At 42.9% G+C, this 17,394-nt stretch overlaps 1 protein-coding gene across 2 annotated transcripts; it reads right to left on the reverse strand.

The window, feature by feature from the left end:
• Positions 1-8,361: 8,361 nt before the first annotated feature.
• mrps25.S (mitochondrial ribosomal protein S25 S homeolog) lies at positions 8,362-13,172 on the reverse strand. Of its 2 annotated transcripts, none has more exons than XM_018261371.2 (4): positions 12,979-13,172; positions 11,869-11,975; positions 8,817-8,904; positions 8,362-8,723 (listed from the first exon to the last, which is right to left on the reverse strand). In XM_018261371.2, exons 1-4 carry the CDS (start codon positions 13,110-13,112, stop codon positions 8,531-8,533), a joined length of 522 nt encoding a protein of 173 aa, XP_018116860.1. In that variant the 5' UTR covers positions 13,113-13,172; the 3' UTR covers positions 8,362-8,530. The 2 variants fall into 2 exon arrangements, with proteins under 2 accessions (XP_018116860.1, XP_018116861.1); XM_018261372.2 differs by having other exon boundaries at positions 12,838-13,109.
• Positions 13,173-17,394: the final 4,222 nt, after the last annotated feature.

A 17,394-nucleotide genomic window follows, 5' to 3' on the forward strand; every position in this document is an offset into this window, starting at 1 on the left:
AGGCTGGTTTTGCTGCCAATAAGGATTAATTATATCTTAGTTGGGATCAAGTACAAGCTACTGTTTTATTATTACAGAGAAAAATAAATATTTGAAAAAATGTGGATAAAATGGAGTCTATGGGAGACGGCCATGCCATAATTTAGAGCTTTCTGGATAACGGGTTTCCAGATAACGGATCCCATATCTGTATCAGGAAGCAGTTAACCTGGCTGTGTATAATTGGAGTGTGGTCGGAAATCCATGCAGTCGTAGCCGATATATGCAAACCTCATGGGGCTCATTCACAATGCCCCACGCTCAATACTCAAAGATGGAGTAGAAATGCCTTAAAAGTTACCCCTTTTTTTCCTCAAAGCCACTTAAAATAAAGAACTGAAACTGACTGCTGTTTAGCACAAATGGGTCAGTCTGTCCATTCTTGCATCTGTACCTCGGTAATGAACCCTGCTTAGGCAACCTGTGCCACATTAGAGCTGCATAACATATCTCAGTGCTAACTAGGTGGGCAAGGAATATTTTAGTGATTTGGGGAAGGCAATGTAATTAAATGGCCTGTTTTGACTAATCCCTCCAGTACAGGTCATGACTTTAACAATGTCACATGTAGGGTCTTGCTGCCCCTCATTTTTTACGTTTGTCTAGAGCATTGTATTCACTGCTTTCAGAAGCAGGAGAGGCCTAAAAAAACGAATATGGCTAGAAATGCTGAATTTTATATACTGAACCCACTGTACCAGCAGAGCTTCAGCAGCCCCATAACCATAATGATCCAGGCCTTCAAAGTTGTACACAGGAGCTAACGATCTTGTCAGGCCGTATTTTCTGTGTCACTGACACTGCACATGCTCAGTGGGCTCTGGGCAGCTACTGAGAAGCGCCGTTTAGATGGCTTCAAAAATAATCCAGCAAGCATCTGTCGCAGAATCTGGTGGAGACCGTGGGTATAAACTGTACATTGTAAATCAATCACTAAACTAAGTGACAGCAGCACAGAGCGTGTGCAACGAATCAGCAGAAAAGAAGATGGGGAGCTACTGGGGCATCTTTGGAGACACAGATCTTCCCGACTAAATGTGGTCAGTCCCAGATTTGTGGAAAGGCCACCAAGGCCCGGGCCTAGGGTGGCAGGATTTTAGGTGGTGGCATAAAGCTCAACGATGTCCACATTGGTTCGGTAGCTCTGGGGCTGATCATGAGACACAATCATTTTTAAAATGTCCCCAGTGCTCCAGACATGATGATGAAAGTTGTGCATGTGCACAAATGAAGAGGAGGGGACAGGGATAACGAACAAAAGCGAGCCTAGGGTTGCCCACTATGTAAATCCAGCCCTAGATGTGGTTGCCTTGGACTGATACAGAGGCCCACCAGCGCCCGCCCAAACCCAACTTCCATTTATAGACCTGCCTCACTGATGATGTCACAAAAGGGGCAGGACAATTAGGCACACGTCTATAAAAAGGAAGCTGGAAGCAGGGCCGGACTGGGAGAAAAAAGCAGCCCTGGCAAAAAAAATCAAAGCAGCCCACTTCAGGTATAGGATTGGTTATCTGGAAACCCATTTTGCAGAAAGCTCCAAATTAGGAAAGGCCGTCTCCCATAGACTCCATTATATGCAAACAATCCAAATGTTTAAAAGATTTAATTTTCTCTGTAATAATAAAACAGTAGTTTGAGCCAAACTAAGATATAATTAGTCTTTATTGGGAGCAAGTTTTTTTAATCCATTCCTTGGACACAATTATACAGGGGAATATTAGATAAAAAACCTGTGAACAGATGCCCGAAGCCTGCCATGTCCTGCATAGAAAACTGCACATAGATAGTTAGAATCTCAGCTGCCATAAAGCAGGGCAAGACTGCTGTGAATAATTAAACTGTGCAGTGATATCAGTATTATGACATAACAGAGTTGACGCGTTTCATGGCGTCTTGCCACTTCCTCAGAAGCACAGGCATAAGCATAGACCTAAGCATCTGAGGAAGTGGCGAAACGCCACGAAACGCGTCAAGTGTGGGGGAGAAGTCATATCCACATAATGTACTGATGATTTTAAAGGATATCTAATAAAGAATGTTTTAATTCCTCCTAACCACTGTGTGCTCCATATCGCTATTGCTACACATATATCTGTAGGACACGAGACTGCTTGTAATTTGTTACTACACAGGCGCAAATGAAGAATTCTTTCCCAAAAATAAACTAAAAACACTTTTTTCTAACATATAAGGCAACATTTATAAGATTAATAGACAGCTAACTCACACACAGTGCAGATTTCAAAATGTACATGACCTATAACTTTAGATGAACAGTATTATACATAGATATATATATATATATATATATATATATTTTTTTTTTATTCATGTCAGTATCACTTTAAGTAGCATGTAGTAGTTGTTCTTACCTGCCCTTTCTCTGTACAGTTGGAGGGGGGGGGGCAAGGGGGGGAAATGCAGAACAGCAGCAGAAAATTCCATCCTTCCCTTCATCCCTTCATTGGAGCGTTTGAAAAGCACTGCAAAGTTTTCCCCGTGCAGCTCTTCAGTTTCCGGCTCACTTCTGCTGCGCGCCCTCTACTGGTAGGAAATGTTAGTGCGGGTCCTGCAAAATGACATTTCTCTCTTCATCCAAGCGCAAGGGCCCTGCGCACAAGAGATCACACAGTCGCACACTGTCAATGCGGCCCATTTACACGGCATGGGCAGCGGCCCAACGGGCATTTGCCCGTATTCACAAATGGCCAGTCCGGGCCTGGCTGGAAGTTAGAATCCGCCAGTGCAAGGTGGGGGCGGGGAGAGCAGGAAGAAGAGCTCAACCCAGATCCGCCACCCGCAAAAGGGAGTGCAAGGTCAGCCCAAACCCACCCGACCCGCAGGTCACTACTACACCAATATTACAACAACAAAAAAATGCACTTGCTGGTTCAAAGATCAAAGCTCCTTCCAGCATTAAATCCCGTTAGTCCCGTATAACTGAAACGTAACTGAAACCTCTCTCCTCCAATAAAGACACCTTAAAACTGTTTCCCTAACTAATTTGGCAAAGGCAATAGTTTCCCTTTAAATTAAAGGTTATCACATAAAAAAATTACCCCAGATCCACATAGAGTGAGAGGCAGCGTGTGGCCCTCTGATCTACTTCTGTTTCCAGAGCCCCCTCCCTGGACCAGCTCCTAATCACCAAAAGGCAGAGACAGAAATGCAAATGAGCTGCTAATTACCACTCGTCCCAAGATCAAAAGGACTCGCAGAACCGGGAAACGGTCTGTGATCAAAAGAAAGAACTGAATTAAACTGGAAGATAAATCCACAGTGGATTTCTGCGACAACTCAGTCTGGATGTCACAATGAGATGGATCAGGAATTCCTTCAGTCGGACTCAGGAACAGAACATGAGATGGACATGACACTGATTAAAGGGAAACTCACCCTAAAATGCTCATCTTTTACATAATGAAATATATATATCATTTTTATTTTGGTTCAGATTTTTTTGCTGCCAATGTAGGACCCCTGTCCAACACATACCCACGTCTTCTCACTCTTTAGGGTCAGGGCACACACTCAGAATCTTGGAGATTAGTCGCCCAGCGACAAATCTCCTCTTCTTTGGGGCGACTAATCTCCCCGAACTGCCTCCCTTCTAAATCGCTGGCAGGATTTCACTCGGAGCACATCGTTTTCCGAAGTCACCCGAAGTTTCTTCATGAGGCAACTTCGGGCGACATAGGAAAACAAATCGCTCCGATTGCCACCCCCCGGCGATTTTAGTCGCCCCGAAGAAGAGGAGATTTGTTGCTGGGCGACTAATCTCCCCGAATCTGAGTGTGTGCCCTGACCCTTACACTAATTCTGTGTTAAAAACAGGGAATCTTTGGGAGCGTACTTGCCCAGTCTGATCCGCAATGGTTGGCTAAATGTTAACCCATATCCATGTGGTCAACCAATGGGTCACTGCAAGTTTCGGGTCAACCCTCACATCATTCATTTCTGGGTAATAGAGTTCTGGTATAATAAGCCTGTGTATCAGGTACAGCCGCAATATTCTGTATTTACAGATAAAGGAGATCATCAGTGGGTTTTGTAAAGTTTGAGACTGGAATATGAATAGGAGAGGCCTGAATAGAAAGATGAGTCATAAAAAGTAGCAATAACTATTCATTTGTAGCCTTGCAGAGCATTTGATTTTAGACGGGGTCAGTGACCCCAATTGAAAGCTGGAAAGCAAATAAGGCAAATAATTAAAAACGAATATATGGAATATATATATTTGCACATCTGGTGCAGAGCTTCCCCAGCGGTGGAGCATTTCAGGGCCCATATCTGTGACACCTCTGGGGCCAGTAATACAGATTTAGATCTGGCACTGCCCCATAAAAGCTGATGAAAAAGTTTTGCAATCCCCTGGAAAAATCATTTCTGGCTTTTAGTTGAGGTGTGCAAGATTATGTATGGCATTTTTTGGGATGATTATATTTTTAATAATTTGTATACGTCCTGTTGGGCCTAACGGAAGCTGCTCCCAGGCTTGGAATTTGCTTTGGGTCCAGTGTACGAGGTGGGCAGTGCCCTATTAGCAGTAACCCCTGTATTGCCAGGTTAAAGGGATTTTGTCATGATTTTTATGGTGTAGTTTTTATTTCTTAATGAGACTGTTTACACTGCAAATAATTGACTCCACTATGTAAAATTTCATACCTTACCCAACAAGTGATTTTTTTTTTTTGATTTTTTTAATTGTAATATTGGTGTATAGGCGCCATCTCAGGTCATTTTGCCTGGTCATGTGCTTTCAGAAAGAGCCAGTGCTGCACTATGGAACTGCTTTCTTGCAGGCTGTTGTTTACTATTGAGTGCTGTTCTTAGATCTACCAGGGAGCTGTTATCTGAAGTTAATCAGAACACGTCACATGACTGGGGGCACCTGGGAAACTGACAATGACAATGTCTAGCCCCATGATAGATTTTAAAATTAAATATACAAAATGTCATGACTTCTTCTTCGGTTTCTAAGAAAAAGCCACCTTAATAAAGAAGGACCTTATTAAAAATAATAATAATAATGGTATGATTTTCCCTGTTTTTAAGCTGAGTCAAACCCCAACTGCCACACCTAATTCTTTTCCAGGAAATACACTTAATTGGCCAGTATTTTCTTGGCCATAGACTTAGAGATCCGCTAGTTTGGCGACATCTCTCCCCGATATTGAAGTAGGCGATATCGGGCTGATCCGATCATGGGCCCTAGAGCCCAACGATCGGATCATTATGCATTCGATATGGACGGTCGGATCACAGGGCCGCATAAACGCACAGATGCGGCCGAGATCCAACGTGATTTTTTAACCTGCCCGATTGAGATGATATCGATCTGGAAAGCCCATCGAATAGGCCCACACACTGGCCAATAAGCTGCCGACTCTGTCTCATGCCAGAAATGTCCCCCTCCTGTAGGGCCTTTAGGCTCATTGAGCTTCATATAAAGAAGTCATTTTCCCAGACCTATAATTTCCCTTGGCCAAAGTGCAGCATGAAACAAGAATAATATGAGCAGCTTCCTTGACTTTTACAGGTTCTGATCAATGCCTGTGGGAAAGATTAATGTACATCATCCTGTCCTTTATTCATTTTTCATATTGAGGTTATGGCTTGGTCGGAGTTTTGGAGTAAAGGCCGTGTATGTGGCTCCACACATGGGGGGCTTATTCTTTGAATGTGATACGGACCAGGGTTCTCATGTGGATCCAGCTCTTTTATCAACTTCCTTCTACCAGCAATTGCTGCCCGGATTAGACACGCTTGTCCCCTAACCTCTTTTGCCAATGACAGAATGGACATAGTGATAAGGCAATCAGATTGCATTGTAGGCCTGACCCATAATTATGTAGGACAAATAATTTCTCTTTATGTAGATCAGGGATCCCCAACCTTTTGAACTGGTGAACAACATTTAGAAGTAAAAGGAGTTTGGGAGCAATACAAGCATGAAACATGTTCTTGGGGTGCCAAATAAGTTCTGTGATCGGCCATTTAGTAACCCCTATGTGGATTGTCAACCTACATTGAGGCTCTGTTTGGCAGTACACCTGGTTTTTATACAACCAAAACTTGTAAACCAAAACTTATTCAAATATAAGCTCCTGCTTTGAGGCCGCTGAGAGCAACATCCAAGGGGTTGGAGAGCAACATGTTACTCACAAACTACTGGTTGGGGATCACTGCTCTGGATCAACTGGCAGTTAGGCAGATATATATATATAAAAAAAAAAAAAAGAAGGTTGAACTTGATGGACGTGTGTCTTTTTTCAACCTTACTTACTTTGATCCATCGTGCAGCGCTTGATTTCTCCCCCCTGCCTTCCTTATAGAAGATAGCCAGGGAGGAGAAATTGAGTGCCGCACTGTCACTTTTTCTGAAGAGGAACCCAAGCGGAGTTTCGGTAAGTTGCTTCTTAATAAAGACTTAGCGATTTGAAAGTTTCATTCTTTCTTTGTTTTTTTGTTCTATACCAACAAATTTTTTTTTATGTTACCGATCCTTTAATATAAACCTCCAGGGAAATATGTGTATTGTTGCAGCAAGCATGGCTGTAGTTGTGTGCCGGCTTAGGAAAAGTTTGATAATGGGTCCCTGGAGTGAATGGAGGAGAGTAGGATGGGCTTCTATTCTTTGCTCCATTAAGGGTTTTGCAGCTGCCTAAATTATTGGTAATCTAATTAACAACTAATAGTTGTAGTTTAAGGGTCAATCCACACGAGCAGATTGGGGGAGATTTAGCCACCTGGTGACTAATCGCCTCTTTTTCTGGGCGACAATCTCCTAGAACTGCCTTTGTGTGTCTTAATGTCCGCTATAATGAAAAGTCGCCTGCGCTAAAGCACACGCGGCGGTTCGTTTTCCGAAGTTGCCTCACGAGGAAACGATCGGATTACAAAGAAGCGAACAGGTGCAGACGGGCCGTAGGACCGCATCCACAAGCCAATGCAGTTCTCAAAGGAAAAAAAAAATCAAACCTGCCGAATATCTGCCCGATTTTTGTCAGAAGCCCCCACACACGGGAAGATAAGCTGCAGAATAGGTCAAAAGGACCAATATCGGCAGCTTTGATCTGCCTGTGTACGGCCACCTTTAGTTTCTACGCCTACAGAGATCCCAGCTTTATCCCTTGATAGTTTTAAAGGGGAAGTAAAGCCTAAAATAGAATAAGGCTAGAAATGAACATAAACTTACTGCACCACAATCCTAATCAAACAAATGATTTATGCTTTCAAAGTTGGCCACAGGGGGTCACCATCTTGTAACTTTGTTAAACATCTTTGCAAGACCAAGACTGTGCACATGCTCAGTGTGGTCTGGGCTGCTTAGGGATTGTCATAAATTATCAAAACAGCACAAGTCAAATAATATCTGACAGAAGCGGATACTGCAAGACTGATTAATAATCAGAATATACAGACTGCACTGGGTCCTGTGTTGTCATGTAATCTAATGGGGATTTTATAGTTTTTGTATTGTTTAATACAAACTTTTCCCAATTCTGCAGAACCAGTGGCTGCAGCAAAATAATCTTCCAAATAGAATCCCAGTTTATCTGTTTAAATCTGGCTCCATGATCTTTGTCCCTGCAGCTGGAGTTGGAAACAGTAAAGGGGATGCAAAGACAAAAATAAAATCCAATACAAATCTCTACACAAGTCGCCGACTGCTCTACAGGGGAAACAAACAAAGCTGCTTGAGTTCTGCATGGCTGGGAAGTAAGGCAGGGGCTCCCCCTGCTGTTCATAAGTATGATTGTTTCCCTGCTCAGCAGTTAGGGACCATCTGACAATTCCTATCCACAGCAGTAAATGAAGGGAGAATTTCACTGCATACAGTCAGGTTTCTTATAAAAACAGTACAAATTTTTTTTATTAAAGTATATTGGAGATAGGTTTATTTTTTATTAAAGTAAAAATTGGATTTTATTGATTTGCCTTTACATGCCCTTTCAAGCATGTTGGGATTGGTAGTCCAGCAACATTTCAGTAAAGCATGGTTAAGCAACAGTTTAGATCCCCATTAACCCTATTTGTCCAAAATAACCCATTGTTGTGCATCTGCACAGATCTGCAACTTTCAGCCTCCTTCCCCAACATTTAGCTCCAGATAATACTGACAGAAGAATTACTGATGAAGTTACTGGCTAGAGATGCTGCGGGAGAAATCCGAGTATGGCAGACAAGGATGTGAAAGCACAGATTCCCAAAAGAAAAAATACATATATTGCAAAAATGAGTAACTGCAACTACAATAGGAGGGTCAGTTCTTCCTTTAGGGGAAAATGTTACAAACAGGAAAGACAACACAGGAAACGCTTTAAATAAACAATATATTACAAATAACAAATGTGAAAAAAATAGACTGAAAACACTTTAGACGTTCTCCTATTAAACCCACAAAATGCTGCTCAAGTGCAGTCAGTAGCGGAGTTGCCTGCTACTAACTTCTGATTGGCTGTGCAGTGTCCACAATCTGTGAGGCTCACACCTCAGTGCTCTCTTTCTGTTGAGCTTTGTATTTGCCAGTCATTTCCTTTGGCAGTGGGACTTTTGAAGGACAAGGAACCTGTCCCTCTACTTCACATATACACTCTCGCAGATGGTACTTCCGTAGGCCAAAGTTGGCCGGATTGGACTTCACCATTTTTGCTTGTTCCTCGGCCTTCAGTGTCTCCCTGTAACCAACAGGAAAATATTATATATTATTCCTATAGACAGGTGCCAAATTTATCTGCTTTACTGTTCAGCAGGGGTAACACAAAACTTACTCTTTCTTCCCCAAGATTTTTTTCACATGCTGTACAATGTCTGTGTTGCTTTTGTCATCAATGTCAACCAGAACCTGTTCTCCACTATCTGCAAAAAAACAAGACAAGAGCTATAATGACAAAAGGAGCAGGGCTACAGTAAAGCAACAGCATTGTCCTCATTTAGGGTGATCACAACTATCAGCAATGGGACTATAACAGGAATTGGTTTCCTTTGAGCCAAAGCTCACAATTGTCTCTAAAGAACAAGCAACTGGCTACAATTTGAGCTACAAAATCCAGAGAATTCCACTTATCCTCATGCTGCACAGGGTTCTACCCATGCCAGCTAGGGACAAAAGAATAAGCTTCCATGAAAGCAGTAGACTATGTTTATCACTGACAGGCAGGGGGCGCTAGTGATTGGATAGCAATGCCTGATGCTGGTCAGTGATACATGTTTTGCCTACTGCCTGCATGAAAACCTAAACTGTTTTCAGTGGATGTAAAGATTCAGACATGGAGGTGGCTCCATCTTCTGGTCAAAAAGGAAAACTGCAGGTGCAGCTAATAATTTTAGGGTCAGGAAAATTCGGGGAGATTAGTCGCCCGGCGACAAATCTCCTCATCTTCGGGGTGACTGATCTCCCCGAACTGCCTCCCCTGCGATTTGTTTTCTGAAGTCGCCCGAAGTTTCCTCGTGAAGCAATTTCAGGCAACTTCGGAAAACGAATCGCTCCGAGTGCCATCCTGCTGGTAATTTACATTTTAGCCGGCAAGAAGGCAGGGGAGGTTGTTAAGGGTCAGGGCAGACAGGCAGATTGTCGCCCGGCCACAAATCTCCTCTTCTTCGGGGCGACTAATCGCCTTGAATTTGCCTGTGTGTCCTAACTTTTAATAGGATGTTCATCTTTAAAGGAAAACTATACCCCCCAAAATGAACACTTAAGCAACAGATAGTTGATATCAAATTGAATGACATATTAAAGAATTTTACCAAACTGGAATATATATTTACATAAATATTGCCCTTTTACATCTCTTGCCTTGAACCACCATTTCGTGACTCTATCTGTGCTGCCTCAGAGATCACCTGACCAGAAATACTACAACACTAACTGTAACAGGAAGAAGTGAGGAAGCAAAAGGCAGAACTCTGTCTGTTAATTGGCTCATGTGACCTTACATGTGGTTTGTATGTGTACACAGTGAATCGTACGATCTCAGGGGGCGGCCCATATTTTTTAAAATGGCAATTTTCTATTTATGATTACCCAATGGCACATACTACTAAAAAAGTATATTATTATGATAATGGTTCATTTACATGAAGCAGGGTTTTACACATGAGCTGTTTTACTCAGTATCTTTTAATAGAGACCTACATTGTTTGGGGGGGTATAGTTTTCCTTTAAAGGAACAGTAATAACAAAAAAATTAAAGCGATGTAAAAGTAATGACAATATAATGTACTGTTGGTACAAATGGTGTGTTTGCTTCAGAAACTCTTTCTATAGTTTATATAAACAAGCTGCTGTGTAGCCATGGGGGCAGCCATTCAAGCACAGGATACACAGTAGATAACGGATACATTCTGTAGTATAAAATGAGAATCTTCAGATTCTTCTGTTATCTACTGTGTATCCTGTGCTTGAATGGCTGCCCCCATGGCTACACAGCAGCTTGTTTTATATAAACTATAGGAAGAGTTTCTGAAACAAACACCCTTTTTTCACCAGTGCAGGGCAACACTGCATTATACTGACATTACTTTAGGACACTTTCATTTTTTGATGTTAAGGTTTGATGTAGGTTATAGAATGGACAATTCTAACCAATATGTCAATCTATAGTTTTAGAATTATTTGCCTTCTTCTTACTTCTTTCCAGCTTTTAAATGGGAGTCACTGACCATCAAAAAACAAATGTTCTGTAAGGCTACAAATGTACTACAGAGGCATGCAGTGTAAAGTCTTCTGATAACAGAAGGTATTTACTTAGCTCGCATCATATGGTTGGGGGATCACTGATTTAGTTATCTCTGTCCCTGCGGAGCAGAATCCGAGTTTAATAAAAGGCAGCTGTTAGAATTGATACAATAGTTGCTAATATTCCACAGATGCTGCTGAGAAATGTATCAACTAATTGTATCAACTAAATGCAGCAAATTGCAACAGTTCTGATGCTCCTGGATCACTGAGCTGCCAGACTGAAACGCTCAAGATACGAAAATTACACTTTAAACTTCAATTTTGGAAAAACGATAAAAAATGAAAAGCAACTGAAAAAAGTCTTTATTTCGGGTGAACAATCTGAAAACAACTGAACTGGAGAAAGTGTTTGGAAGGTGAACATCCCCTTTAATAGCACAGATACAGCCTAAAAGTTCAGAGCCATATATACAAACTAGCAGACAGTCTGTTTGATCTTGTTAAGACATTGGAGCATGGCTTCTGACGTGGGTAGGACTTGGAGAGTAGTGAAGCATAGAGCCTAACCTGGTTAAGGTGAGACGGGCTCATATAAAACCAGAGGTTCTGGATGCAGTTGGCTCCACGGACATAAAGGAGTGATTTTCATGTCTCCGCCCAGGATGCCTTACGTGACAGTTGAACTCTCATTTTGGCCAATAAGTCAGAGCTGTGTATATGACACGAGGTAAGTGAATACTTGGTAAAAGTAACACCAGAGACGCACAGGTGATTTATAGCTTTTATTGTTCTCTACAGTTTCTGTGCAGCATCTGTCTATCTATTTACATGTTCTGTAGTTGGGGTTCTGACTCGTGAAACAAAATAGCAGAATCCTGCTGATTAACAGATGTGGAAAAGAAAGGTCTTTTGCTACAGAGAACCGACAGTTATAAATAAATACCGCTTCCGTTAGCGATTATGTAACTAGTAAACAATTTAAAATGATGAATGAATAAATGAAGTTGCTTAAAATGCCATTTTGTTGTATTATGTAAAATAAGCCCATGGTTCCAGGGTCCTAAGATTGGATGTATAGCACAGGGGAGTCCTTGAGAAAGGAGAGCACAATAGAGTAGCTATAACTGGTTATTCACACTCACCTAAATAAAACCTTAGGAATGGGGATGGAGTCATATTCTTGAACATCATTATCTGGACCCAAGGATTCTGGTATTGGATCTGAGGGATATTGAAAAACACAAACTTCCTGTGGACAGAAGAGAAACCTTCATAAGTGAGACTGTCCCATAGATAAAGGTCACATTCCCACTATTTCAAATTTAATCTCACATCCCACCCAGTCCCCTCTATCCTGCTGCCCCCATAACTGCACAGCGCTACTATCTGTCAGTAATGAAGTGATAACTCCTAAAGGCAAGAGATAAGGGGATGCAGGTAAAGTTATTTTGTACGGTGAGAAATACTCTGCTCAGATGAGGAATGAGGTGCAGAGAGACTTTAAGGTACCTGGGGGCACAGTAGGTGACAGTAGTTTGCAGCTCCAGCTTAAACCTCACTGGCAGTCTCATTCAGTTTGCCTTTTATACTCACACTCACCTCACTGGTCTGTCTCTCACTTAGTTTTCCATCATACCTGTCTCATGACCACTCACCTTGCAGGTCTGTCTCTAACTTAGTTTTCCCTCATATCTGTCTCATGACCACTCACCTTGCAGGTATGTCTCTCACTTAGTTTTCCCTCATACCTGTATCATGCTCTCTCACCTTGCAGGTATGTCTCTCAGTTTCCCATTAGGACTCTCACTCACTCACCTTGTAGGTCTGTCTCTCACTTAGTTTTCCCTTATACCAGTCTCATGCCCACTCACCTCACTGGTCTGTCTCTCACTTAGTTTTCCATCATACCTGTATCATGCTCACTCACCTTGCAGGTCTGTCTCTCAGTTTCCCATTCAGACTCTCACTCACCTTGCAGGTCTGTCTCGCAGTTTCCCATTAGGACTGTCACTCGCTCACCTTGCAGGTCTGTCTCTCAGTTGCCCATTCAGACTCTCACTCACCTTGCAGGTATGTCTCGCAGTTTCCTGTTATGACTCTCACTCGCTCACCTTGCAGGTCTGTCTCTAAGTTGCCCATTAGGACTCTCACACATGTTGCAGGCCTCCCACTCAAACTGCAGGAGTGTATGACGCTCACTAGCCCCGCCTCCACGACGTGCATTTGCCCTTCTCTCCATCTGCCCCTCTCACCTCGCCCCCTCTCCGTGCTCCCCGTGAGTGTTATAATTGACCGTCATTATTTTCACATTGTTCTTGAACACGATCTCCCCGGCCTGTAGATACTGCAACGTCCTGCGGATCGGGAACCTGCCCTTCATCGGCATGATGCCTGCTGCACTACCAGGGACACCGGAAGTAGCGCCTGGAAGCGCGGCATGCTGGGAACGCTCCTATTTTTTCCGGAATGGGCGTATCTCCGACGTATGGCATTCCGGGAATTGTAGTCTTTGCTCATGTTGCGCTGGTATTAAATTACCTCAACCAAAGTGCTGTGTTCGTAGCACGAGCTGCCTGTGCCTATGTGTTACTGTGTAATTGTCACCAGTCACAACATCCACCAATAACTGTGAAACTATTTGCTTCCAGGCTCACACTGACCAACTGCAGGGCAGCACCCATTGTTCCCTCAGCATTTGTCTGCAAGTTATCTTGCCCAGTGCTCTAAATAACTATTATTTATTGGGCCCCATATCAAAATCATTATAGGCGCCCTTAGCTTTGTCAGTCAGATATTCTTCATAATCATTAAATGACTTATTTGTCAGTGTTTCATCCCTTATACCCCCCCCCCAGCAGTTATATGAACCCTTTACAGGGATCTATTATACAGAATCATGCTTCCCTGTGTCACATTGGGCAGGAGAATTGCAATTCTTTTCATAAGCTAATTACAAATAAAAACAGTTCTCCAGCCTATGGAAGGATACTGCCACTTCCAGCCCAGCCAGGCGGACGCAACTGCAGAGGATCCTTTATTTTTGTCAAAATGTCGCTTAGCAGGGCTGGAACGAGGGGTAGGCAGAAGATGCAGCTGCCTAAGGTGCAATAATAGAGGGGCGATGGGCAGCTACCTCTGAAATTGTCCTGCCTACTCCTAGCCAGGTTCGCACCCCTTACTCCTCTCCCTTCAGTCACCTTATCCTCCCCTCCAACGCGTTCTCCTCCCTGCCCCTCCATCGCGTTTTTCAAGCACACGCACACAAGGGATAGCGGTGGCCAGCTCCGGATTTGCTGGGCCCGTCCGCACTACCTCAAGCAGGCGCAAGATCGCTGACGTGCAAGCGGCGGAGCACTCGGGAGCAGCGCGTCCCCAGTGCTCCCCATCTACCGGCTGGGCGGCATGCCGCCCTGAAAAATGTGCCGCCCTAGGCTTGGGCCTAGCCACAAATCCGGGCCTGGTAGTGGCCGGCCAGGTTGCCTTGGGCCCCTGGTGGGCCTGGCCCTGTCGCTTAGGTAAGCAGTGGTGTAACTACAGTGTGCCGGGCCCCCCTGCAAAAAAATCTTCAGAAGGGCCCAGAGCACTCTGATCCACATCCTCCCGCCCACTTCATGTCCCAACTCCACCCACTCCCGCCTAACTTGCCTCCCAGGAAAGAGAGCTGCTGGGGAGGAAGGTTTTTTTATTAGCTATAGAGAAAGCAGACCCCACAGTCCAGGCCCCACTGTTCCCCCCCTGCGGGGTCTGCTTCCTAAATTCTGCTGCGCTAGGGGTGGCTTGGGGTTTGCTAGATTTTCATGCCACAACTCCTTAGTAATACTTCTTTACTATCAATCACCAGTAATGTGCAGGTCAGCCCGATACCCGTGGGTTTATCTGTGGGTTGGGCCAGTTTGGCCCGGCCTTGCTGCCCCATTTGTGGGTTGCTGGTGGGTTTGGATTCAGATATTCTGCCTGCTCTCCCCACCCACGACCTTACCCTGCCGTCTACCGATTACCGGTTTTATAGGCTCACGCCTGCCCGTCCCACCCCTTTTGTGATATCATCGGCGGCACGGGTCTATAAAATGAAAGCAGAAGTCGGATGTGGGTGGATGCGGATCGGGGGTGCGTAGGTCCAGGTTGGGTGCTACACCATGCATCATGTATACAGAAAAACATTTAAACATTAAAAAACCCAATTGGACTGTTTTGCCACCAATATGGATTTATGCAGCTTAGTTATCATCAGGTACATACAAGGTACTGTTTTATTTATTACAGAGAAAATTAGTTGAAAACTAAGATTTGCATGTTTAAATAGGACTCTATGGAAAATGGCATTTCCTTAATTTGTTGCTTCCTACATAATGGGTTTCTGGATATTAGATCTCATAGGTTTCTTATGAATTCAGTACAGAGAGCCCTATGTTACAGCAGCAAAAGCTGAAAAGAGAGGCAGAACTGTGTAAAGTTTGTTATTCACTTTAATAGTATAAACCTCATTCAGGTAGTATTAATAAGCAACAACGTTACAATGCCACATTTAAACAGCATTTAATAAAATGCATAAGCTAAGTCATGCACTGCAATACTCTATATACAAAAACAACAATGCAGATCTCTTCATGATGAAGACAATGATTAGATATAAAATTCAGAATAAAAAAGAAAAGAAAAACATGCGGCTTACTAAAACGTTATCACAAAAACAAGAAAGAACAAAAAAAAAGACAAAACGATAATAAAAACTGCAATGAGCAACCTGGAGTCAGTTTTATTCTGTGGCACTACAACTCCCATTTCAGTTCCAACAGATAAAGCGCTATCGTTCACCTCAATCATGTACAATAATGAGGTCCTTGCATGGAAAGTGGTTCATTGATACTTTACAAAATAATACATATGTCCTTTAAAACTGTTTGGGGTCCCCACACTCCTCTAGAGTGAATAAAGGGAATACTATCACTCCTCAGGTCTCGCTGGGAGGGAGGACGCTGGCTGGTAATACACTTGGTAGCAAACTGTAGAAAACATTGGACATAACATTTTGTATAAACCTTTATTAAATTGGGGGTTAAACTTGAATTCTCTGAAAGAAAAGGATTCGATTAGAAGGATAGTACTTCCCCAGAGCAGTAAGTGCTGTGACATCCAAACAGATATCCATGAGCTTCCGATTCGTTTGGGTCATTCCTAGGAAGCTGCAGAGGAGAAAAGTGAGGAATGGTCCAACAGAATGGGAAGCACATGGAGACCAAGCCCTGCCTAGTGCTGAGGGTTAGAACTAAGCAGGGTAATTATATTTGTGCGTCTTTTTCCACCTTCCTGCCATATTCCAAAAAAAAAAAAAGATGCTTTTATTTAAAATCCAATAAAGTGCTTTAAGCAGACATAAAAGACAAAAAATAAGATACAGTACTAACAAAGGAGCCCAAGTGCAATCATTTGCTTTTAATTGCTGACTGTTTCGTTTATGTGACTGGATTATGTTTTTACATCTTATAAATGTCAGCTTTTGTTAAAGGGACAGTATAGTCCCCCTTTTCAATATGGATTCAGCTTGTGCTGAACATCTATTTCTTGAACTAAACGGGACAAAATCTGAAATGACAGTCACATTCAGCTATGAAGCCGTGTTTGATCCCCAACCAGTAGCTCGTGAGTAACATGTTGCTCTCCAACACTTTGGATGTTGCTCCCAGTGGTCTCAAAGCAGGTGATTATTTTTGATTTCCAGGCTTGGAGGCAAGTTTTGGTTGTATAAAAACCAAGTGCACTGCCAGAGCCTCAATGTAGGTTTATAATCCACATATGGGCTACCAAATGGGCAATCACAGTACTTATTTGGCAGCCCAGGAACATTTTTCATGCTAGTGTTGCTCCCCAACTCCTTTTACTTCTGAATGTTGGTCACGGGTTCTAAAGGTTGGGGATCCCTGTATAAACAATTCCTTCCTCCAGCTGCAGCCAATTTCAGGCTTTGAGAAAAGGAGTGATATTCTAAGACAATTTGCAGTTTTTTTTAAATTTGTATTATTTGTGGTTTTTGAGTTATTTAGCTTTTTATTCAGCAGCTCTCCCGTTTGAAATTTCAGCCATCTAGTTGCTGGGGTCCAAATTACCCTAGCAACCACGCACTGCTACAGTAACATAACTTCGTAGGATTGGGCCCAGGTGCAGGCCGGGCCCCCCCCCCCCCAATCAAACCCCCCCGCACCCCGGATAGTTACACCACTGCACTGATATGAATAAGAGACTGGAATATGAGTAAAAGAGGCCTGAATAGAAATATAAGCAATAAAAAGTAGCAATAATCGCATTTGTTTTTAGATGGGGTCAGTGACCCCTATTTGAAAGCTAGAAAGTCAAAAGAAGAAGGCAAATAATTAAAAAACGAAGGCCAGCTGAAGAGTTGCTTAGAATTAGCCATTATATAACATACGAACAGTTAACTTTAAGGTGAACCAACCCTGTAAAAAAGGGGATATAATGCCCACTTTACCTGCAAGAATACTCTCTGATAAAATCCTCGGAAAGTGGCACTGTTGCAAAAGCTCCAGACAGCCTTCCCAACATTTCATCAGTTTCTATTGACTAAACTACAATAGCTAAGAGCAGGCTGCATCAGTCTTTTTAATCAGAACAGGAGGCTTTCATTTAATATGTATATATTTTTCAATAGAGTA

Source organism: Xenopus laevis, chromosome 4S, assembly GCF_017654675.1.
Source record: "Xenopus laevis strain J_2021 chromosome 4S, Xenopus_laevis_v10.1, whole genome shotgun sequence".
In the NCBI taxonomy this organism is placed as follows: Eukaryota; Metazoa; Chordata; class Amphibia; order Anura; family Pipidae; genus Xenopus; species Xenopus laevis.

What these genes read in the sequence shown, in the direction of transcription:
- mrps25.S (XM_018261371.2), bottom strand. Translation starts at nt 13,112, where the DNA reads ATGCCGATGAAGGGCAGGTTCCCGATCCGCAGGACGTTGCAGTATCTA. An exon ending in GAGCACGGAGAGGGGGCGAG is followed by an intron (nt 11,976 to 12,978) that starts GTGAGAGGGGCA and finishes TTCTGTCCACAG; the next exon opens with GAAGTTTGTGTTTTTCAATA. An exon ending in AAAATCTTGGGGAAGAAAGA is followed by an intron (nt 8,724 to 8,816) that starts GTAAGTTTTGTG and finishes TGTTGGTTACAG; the next exon opens with GGAGACACTGAAGGCCGAGG.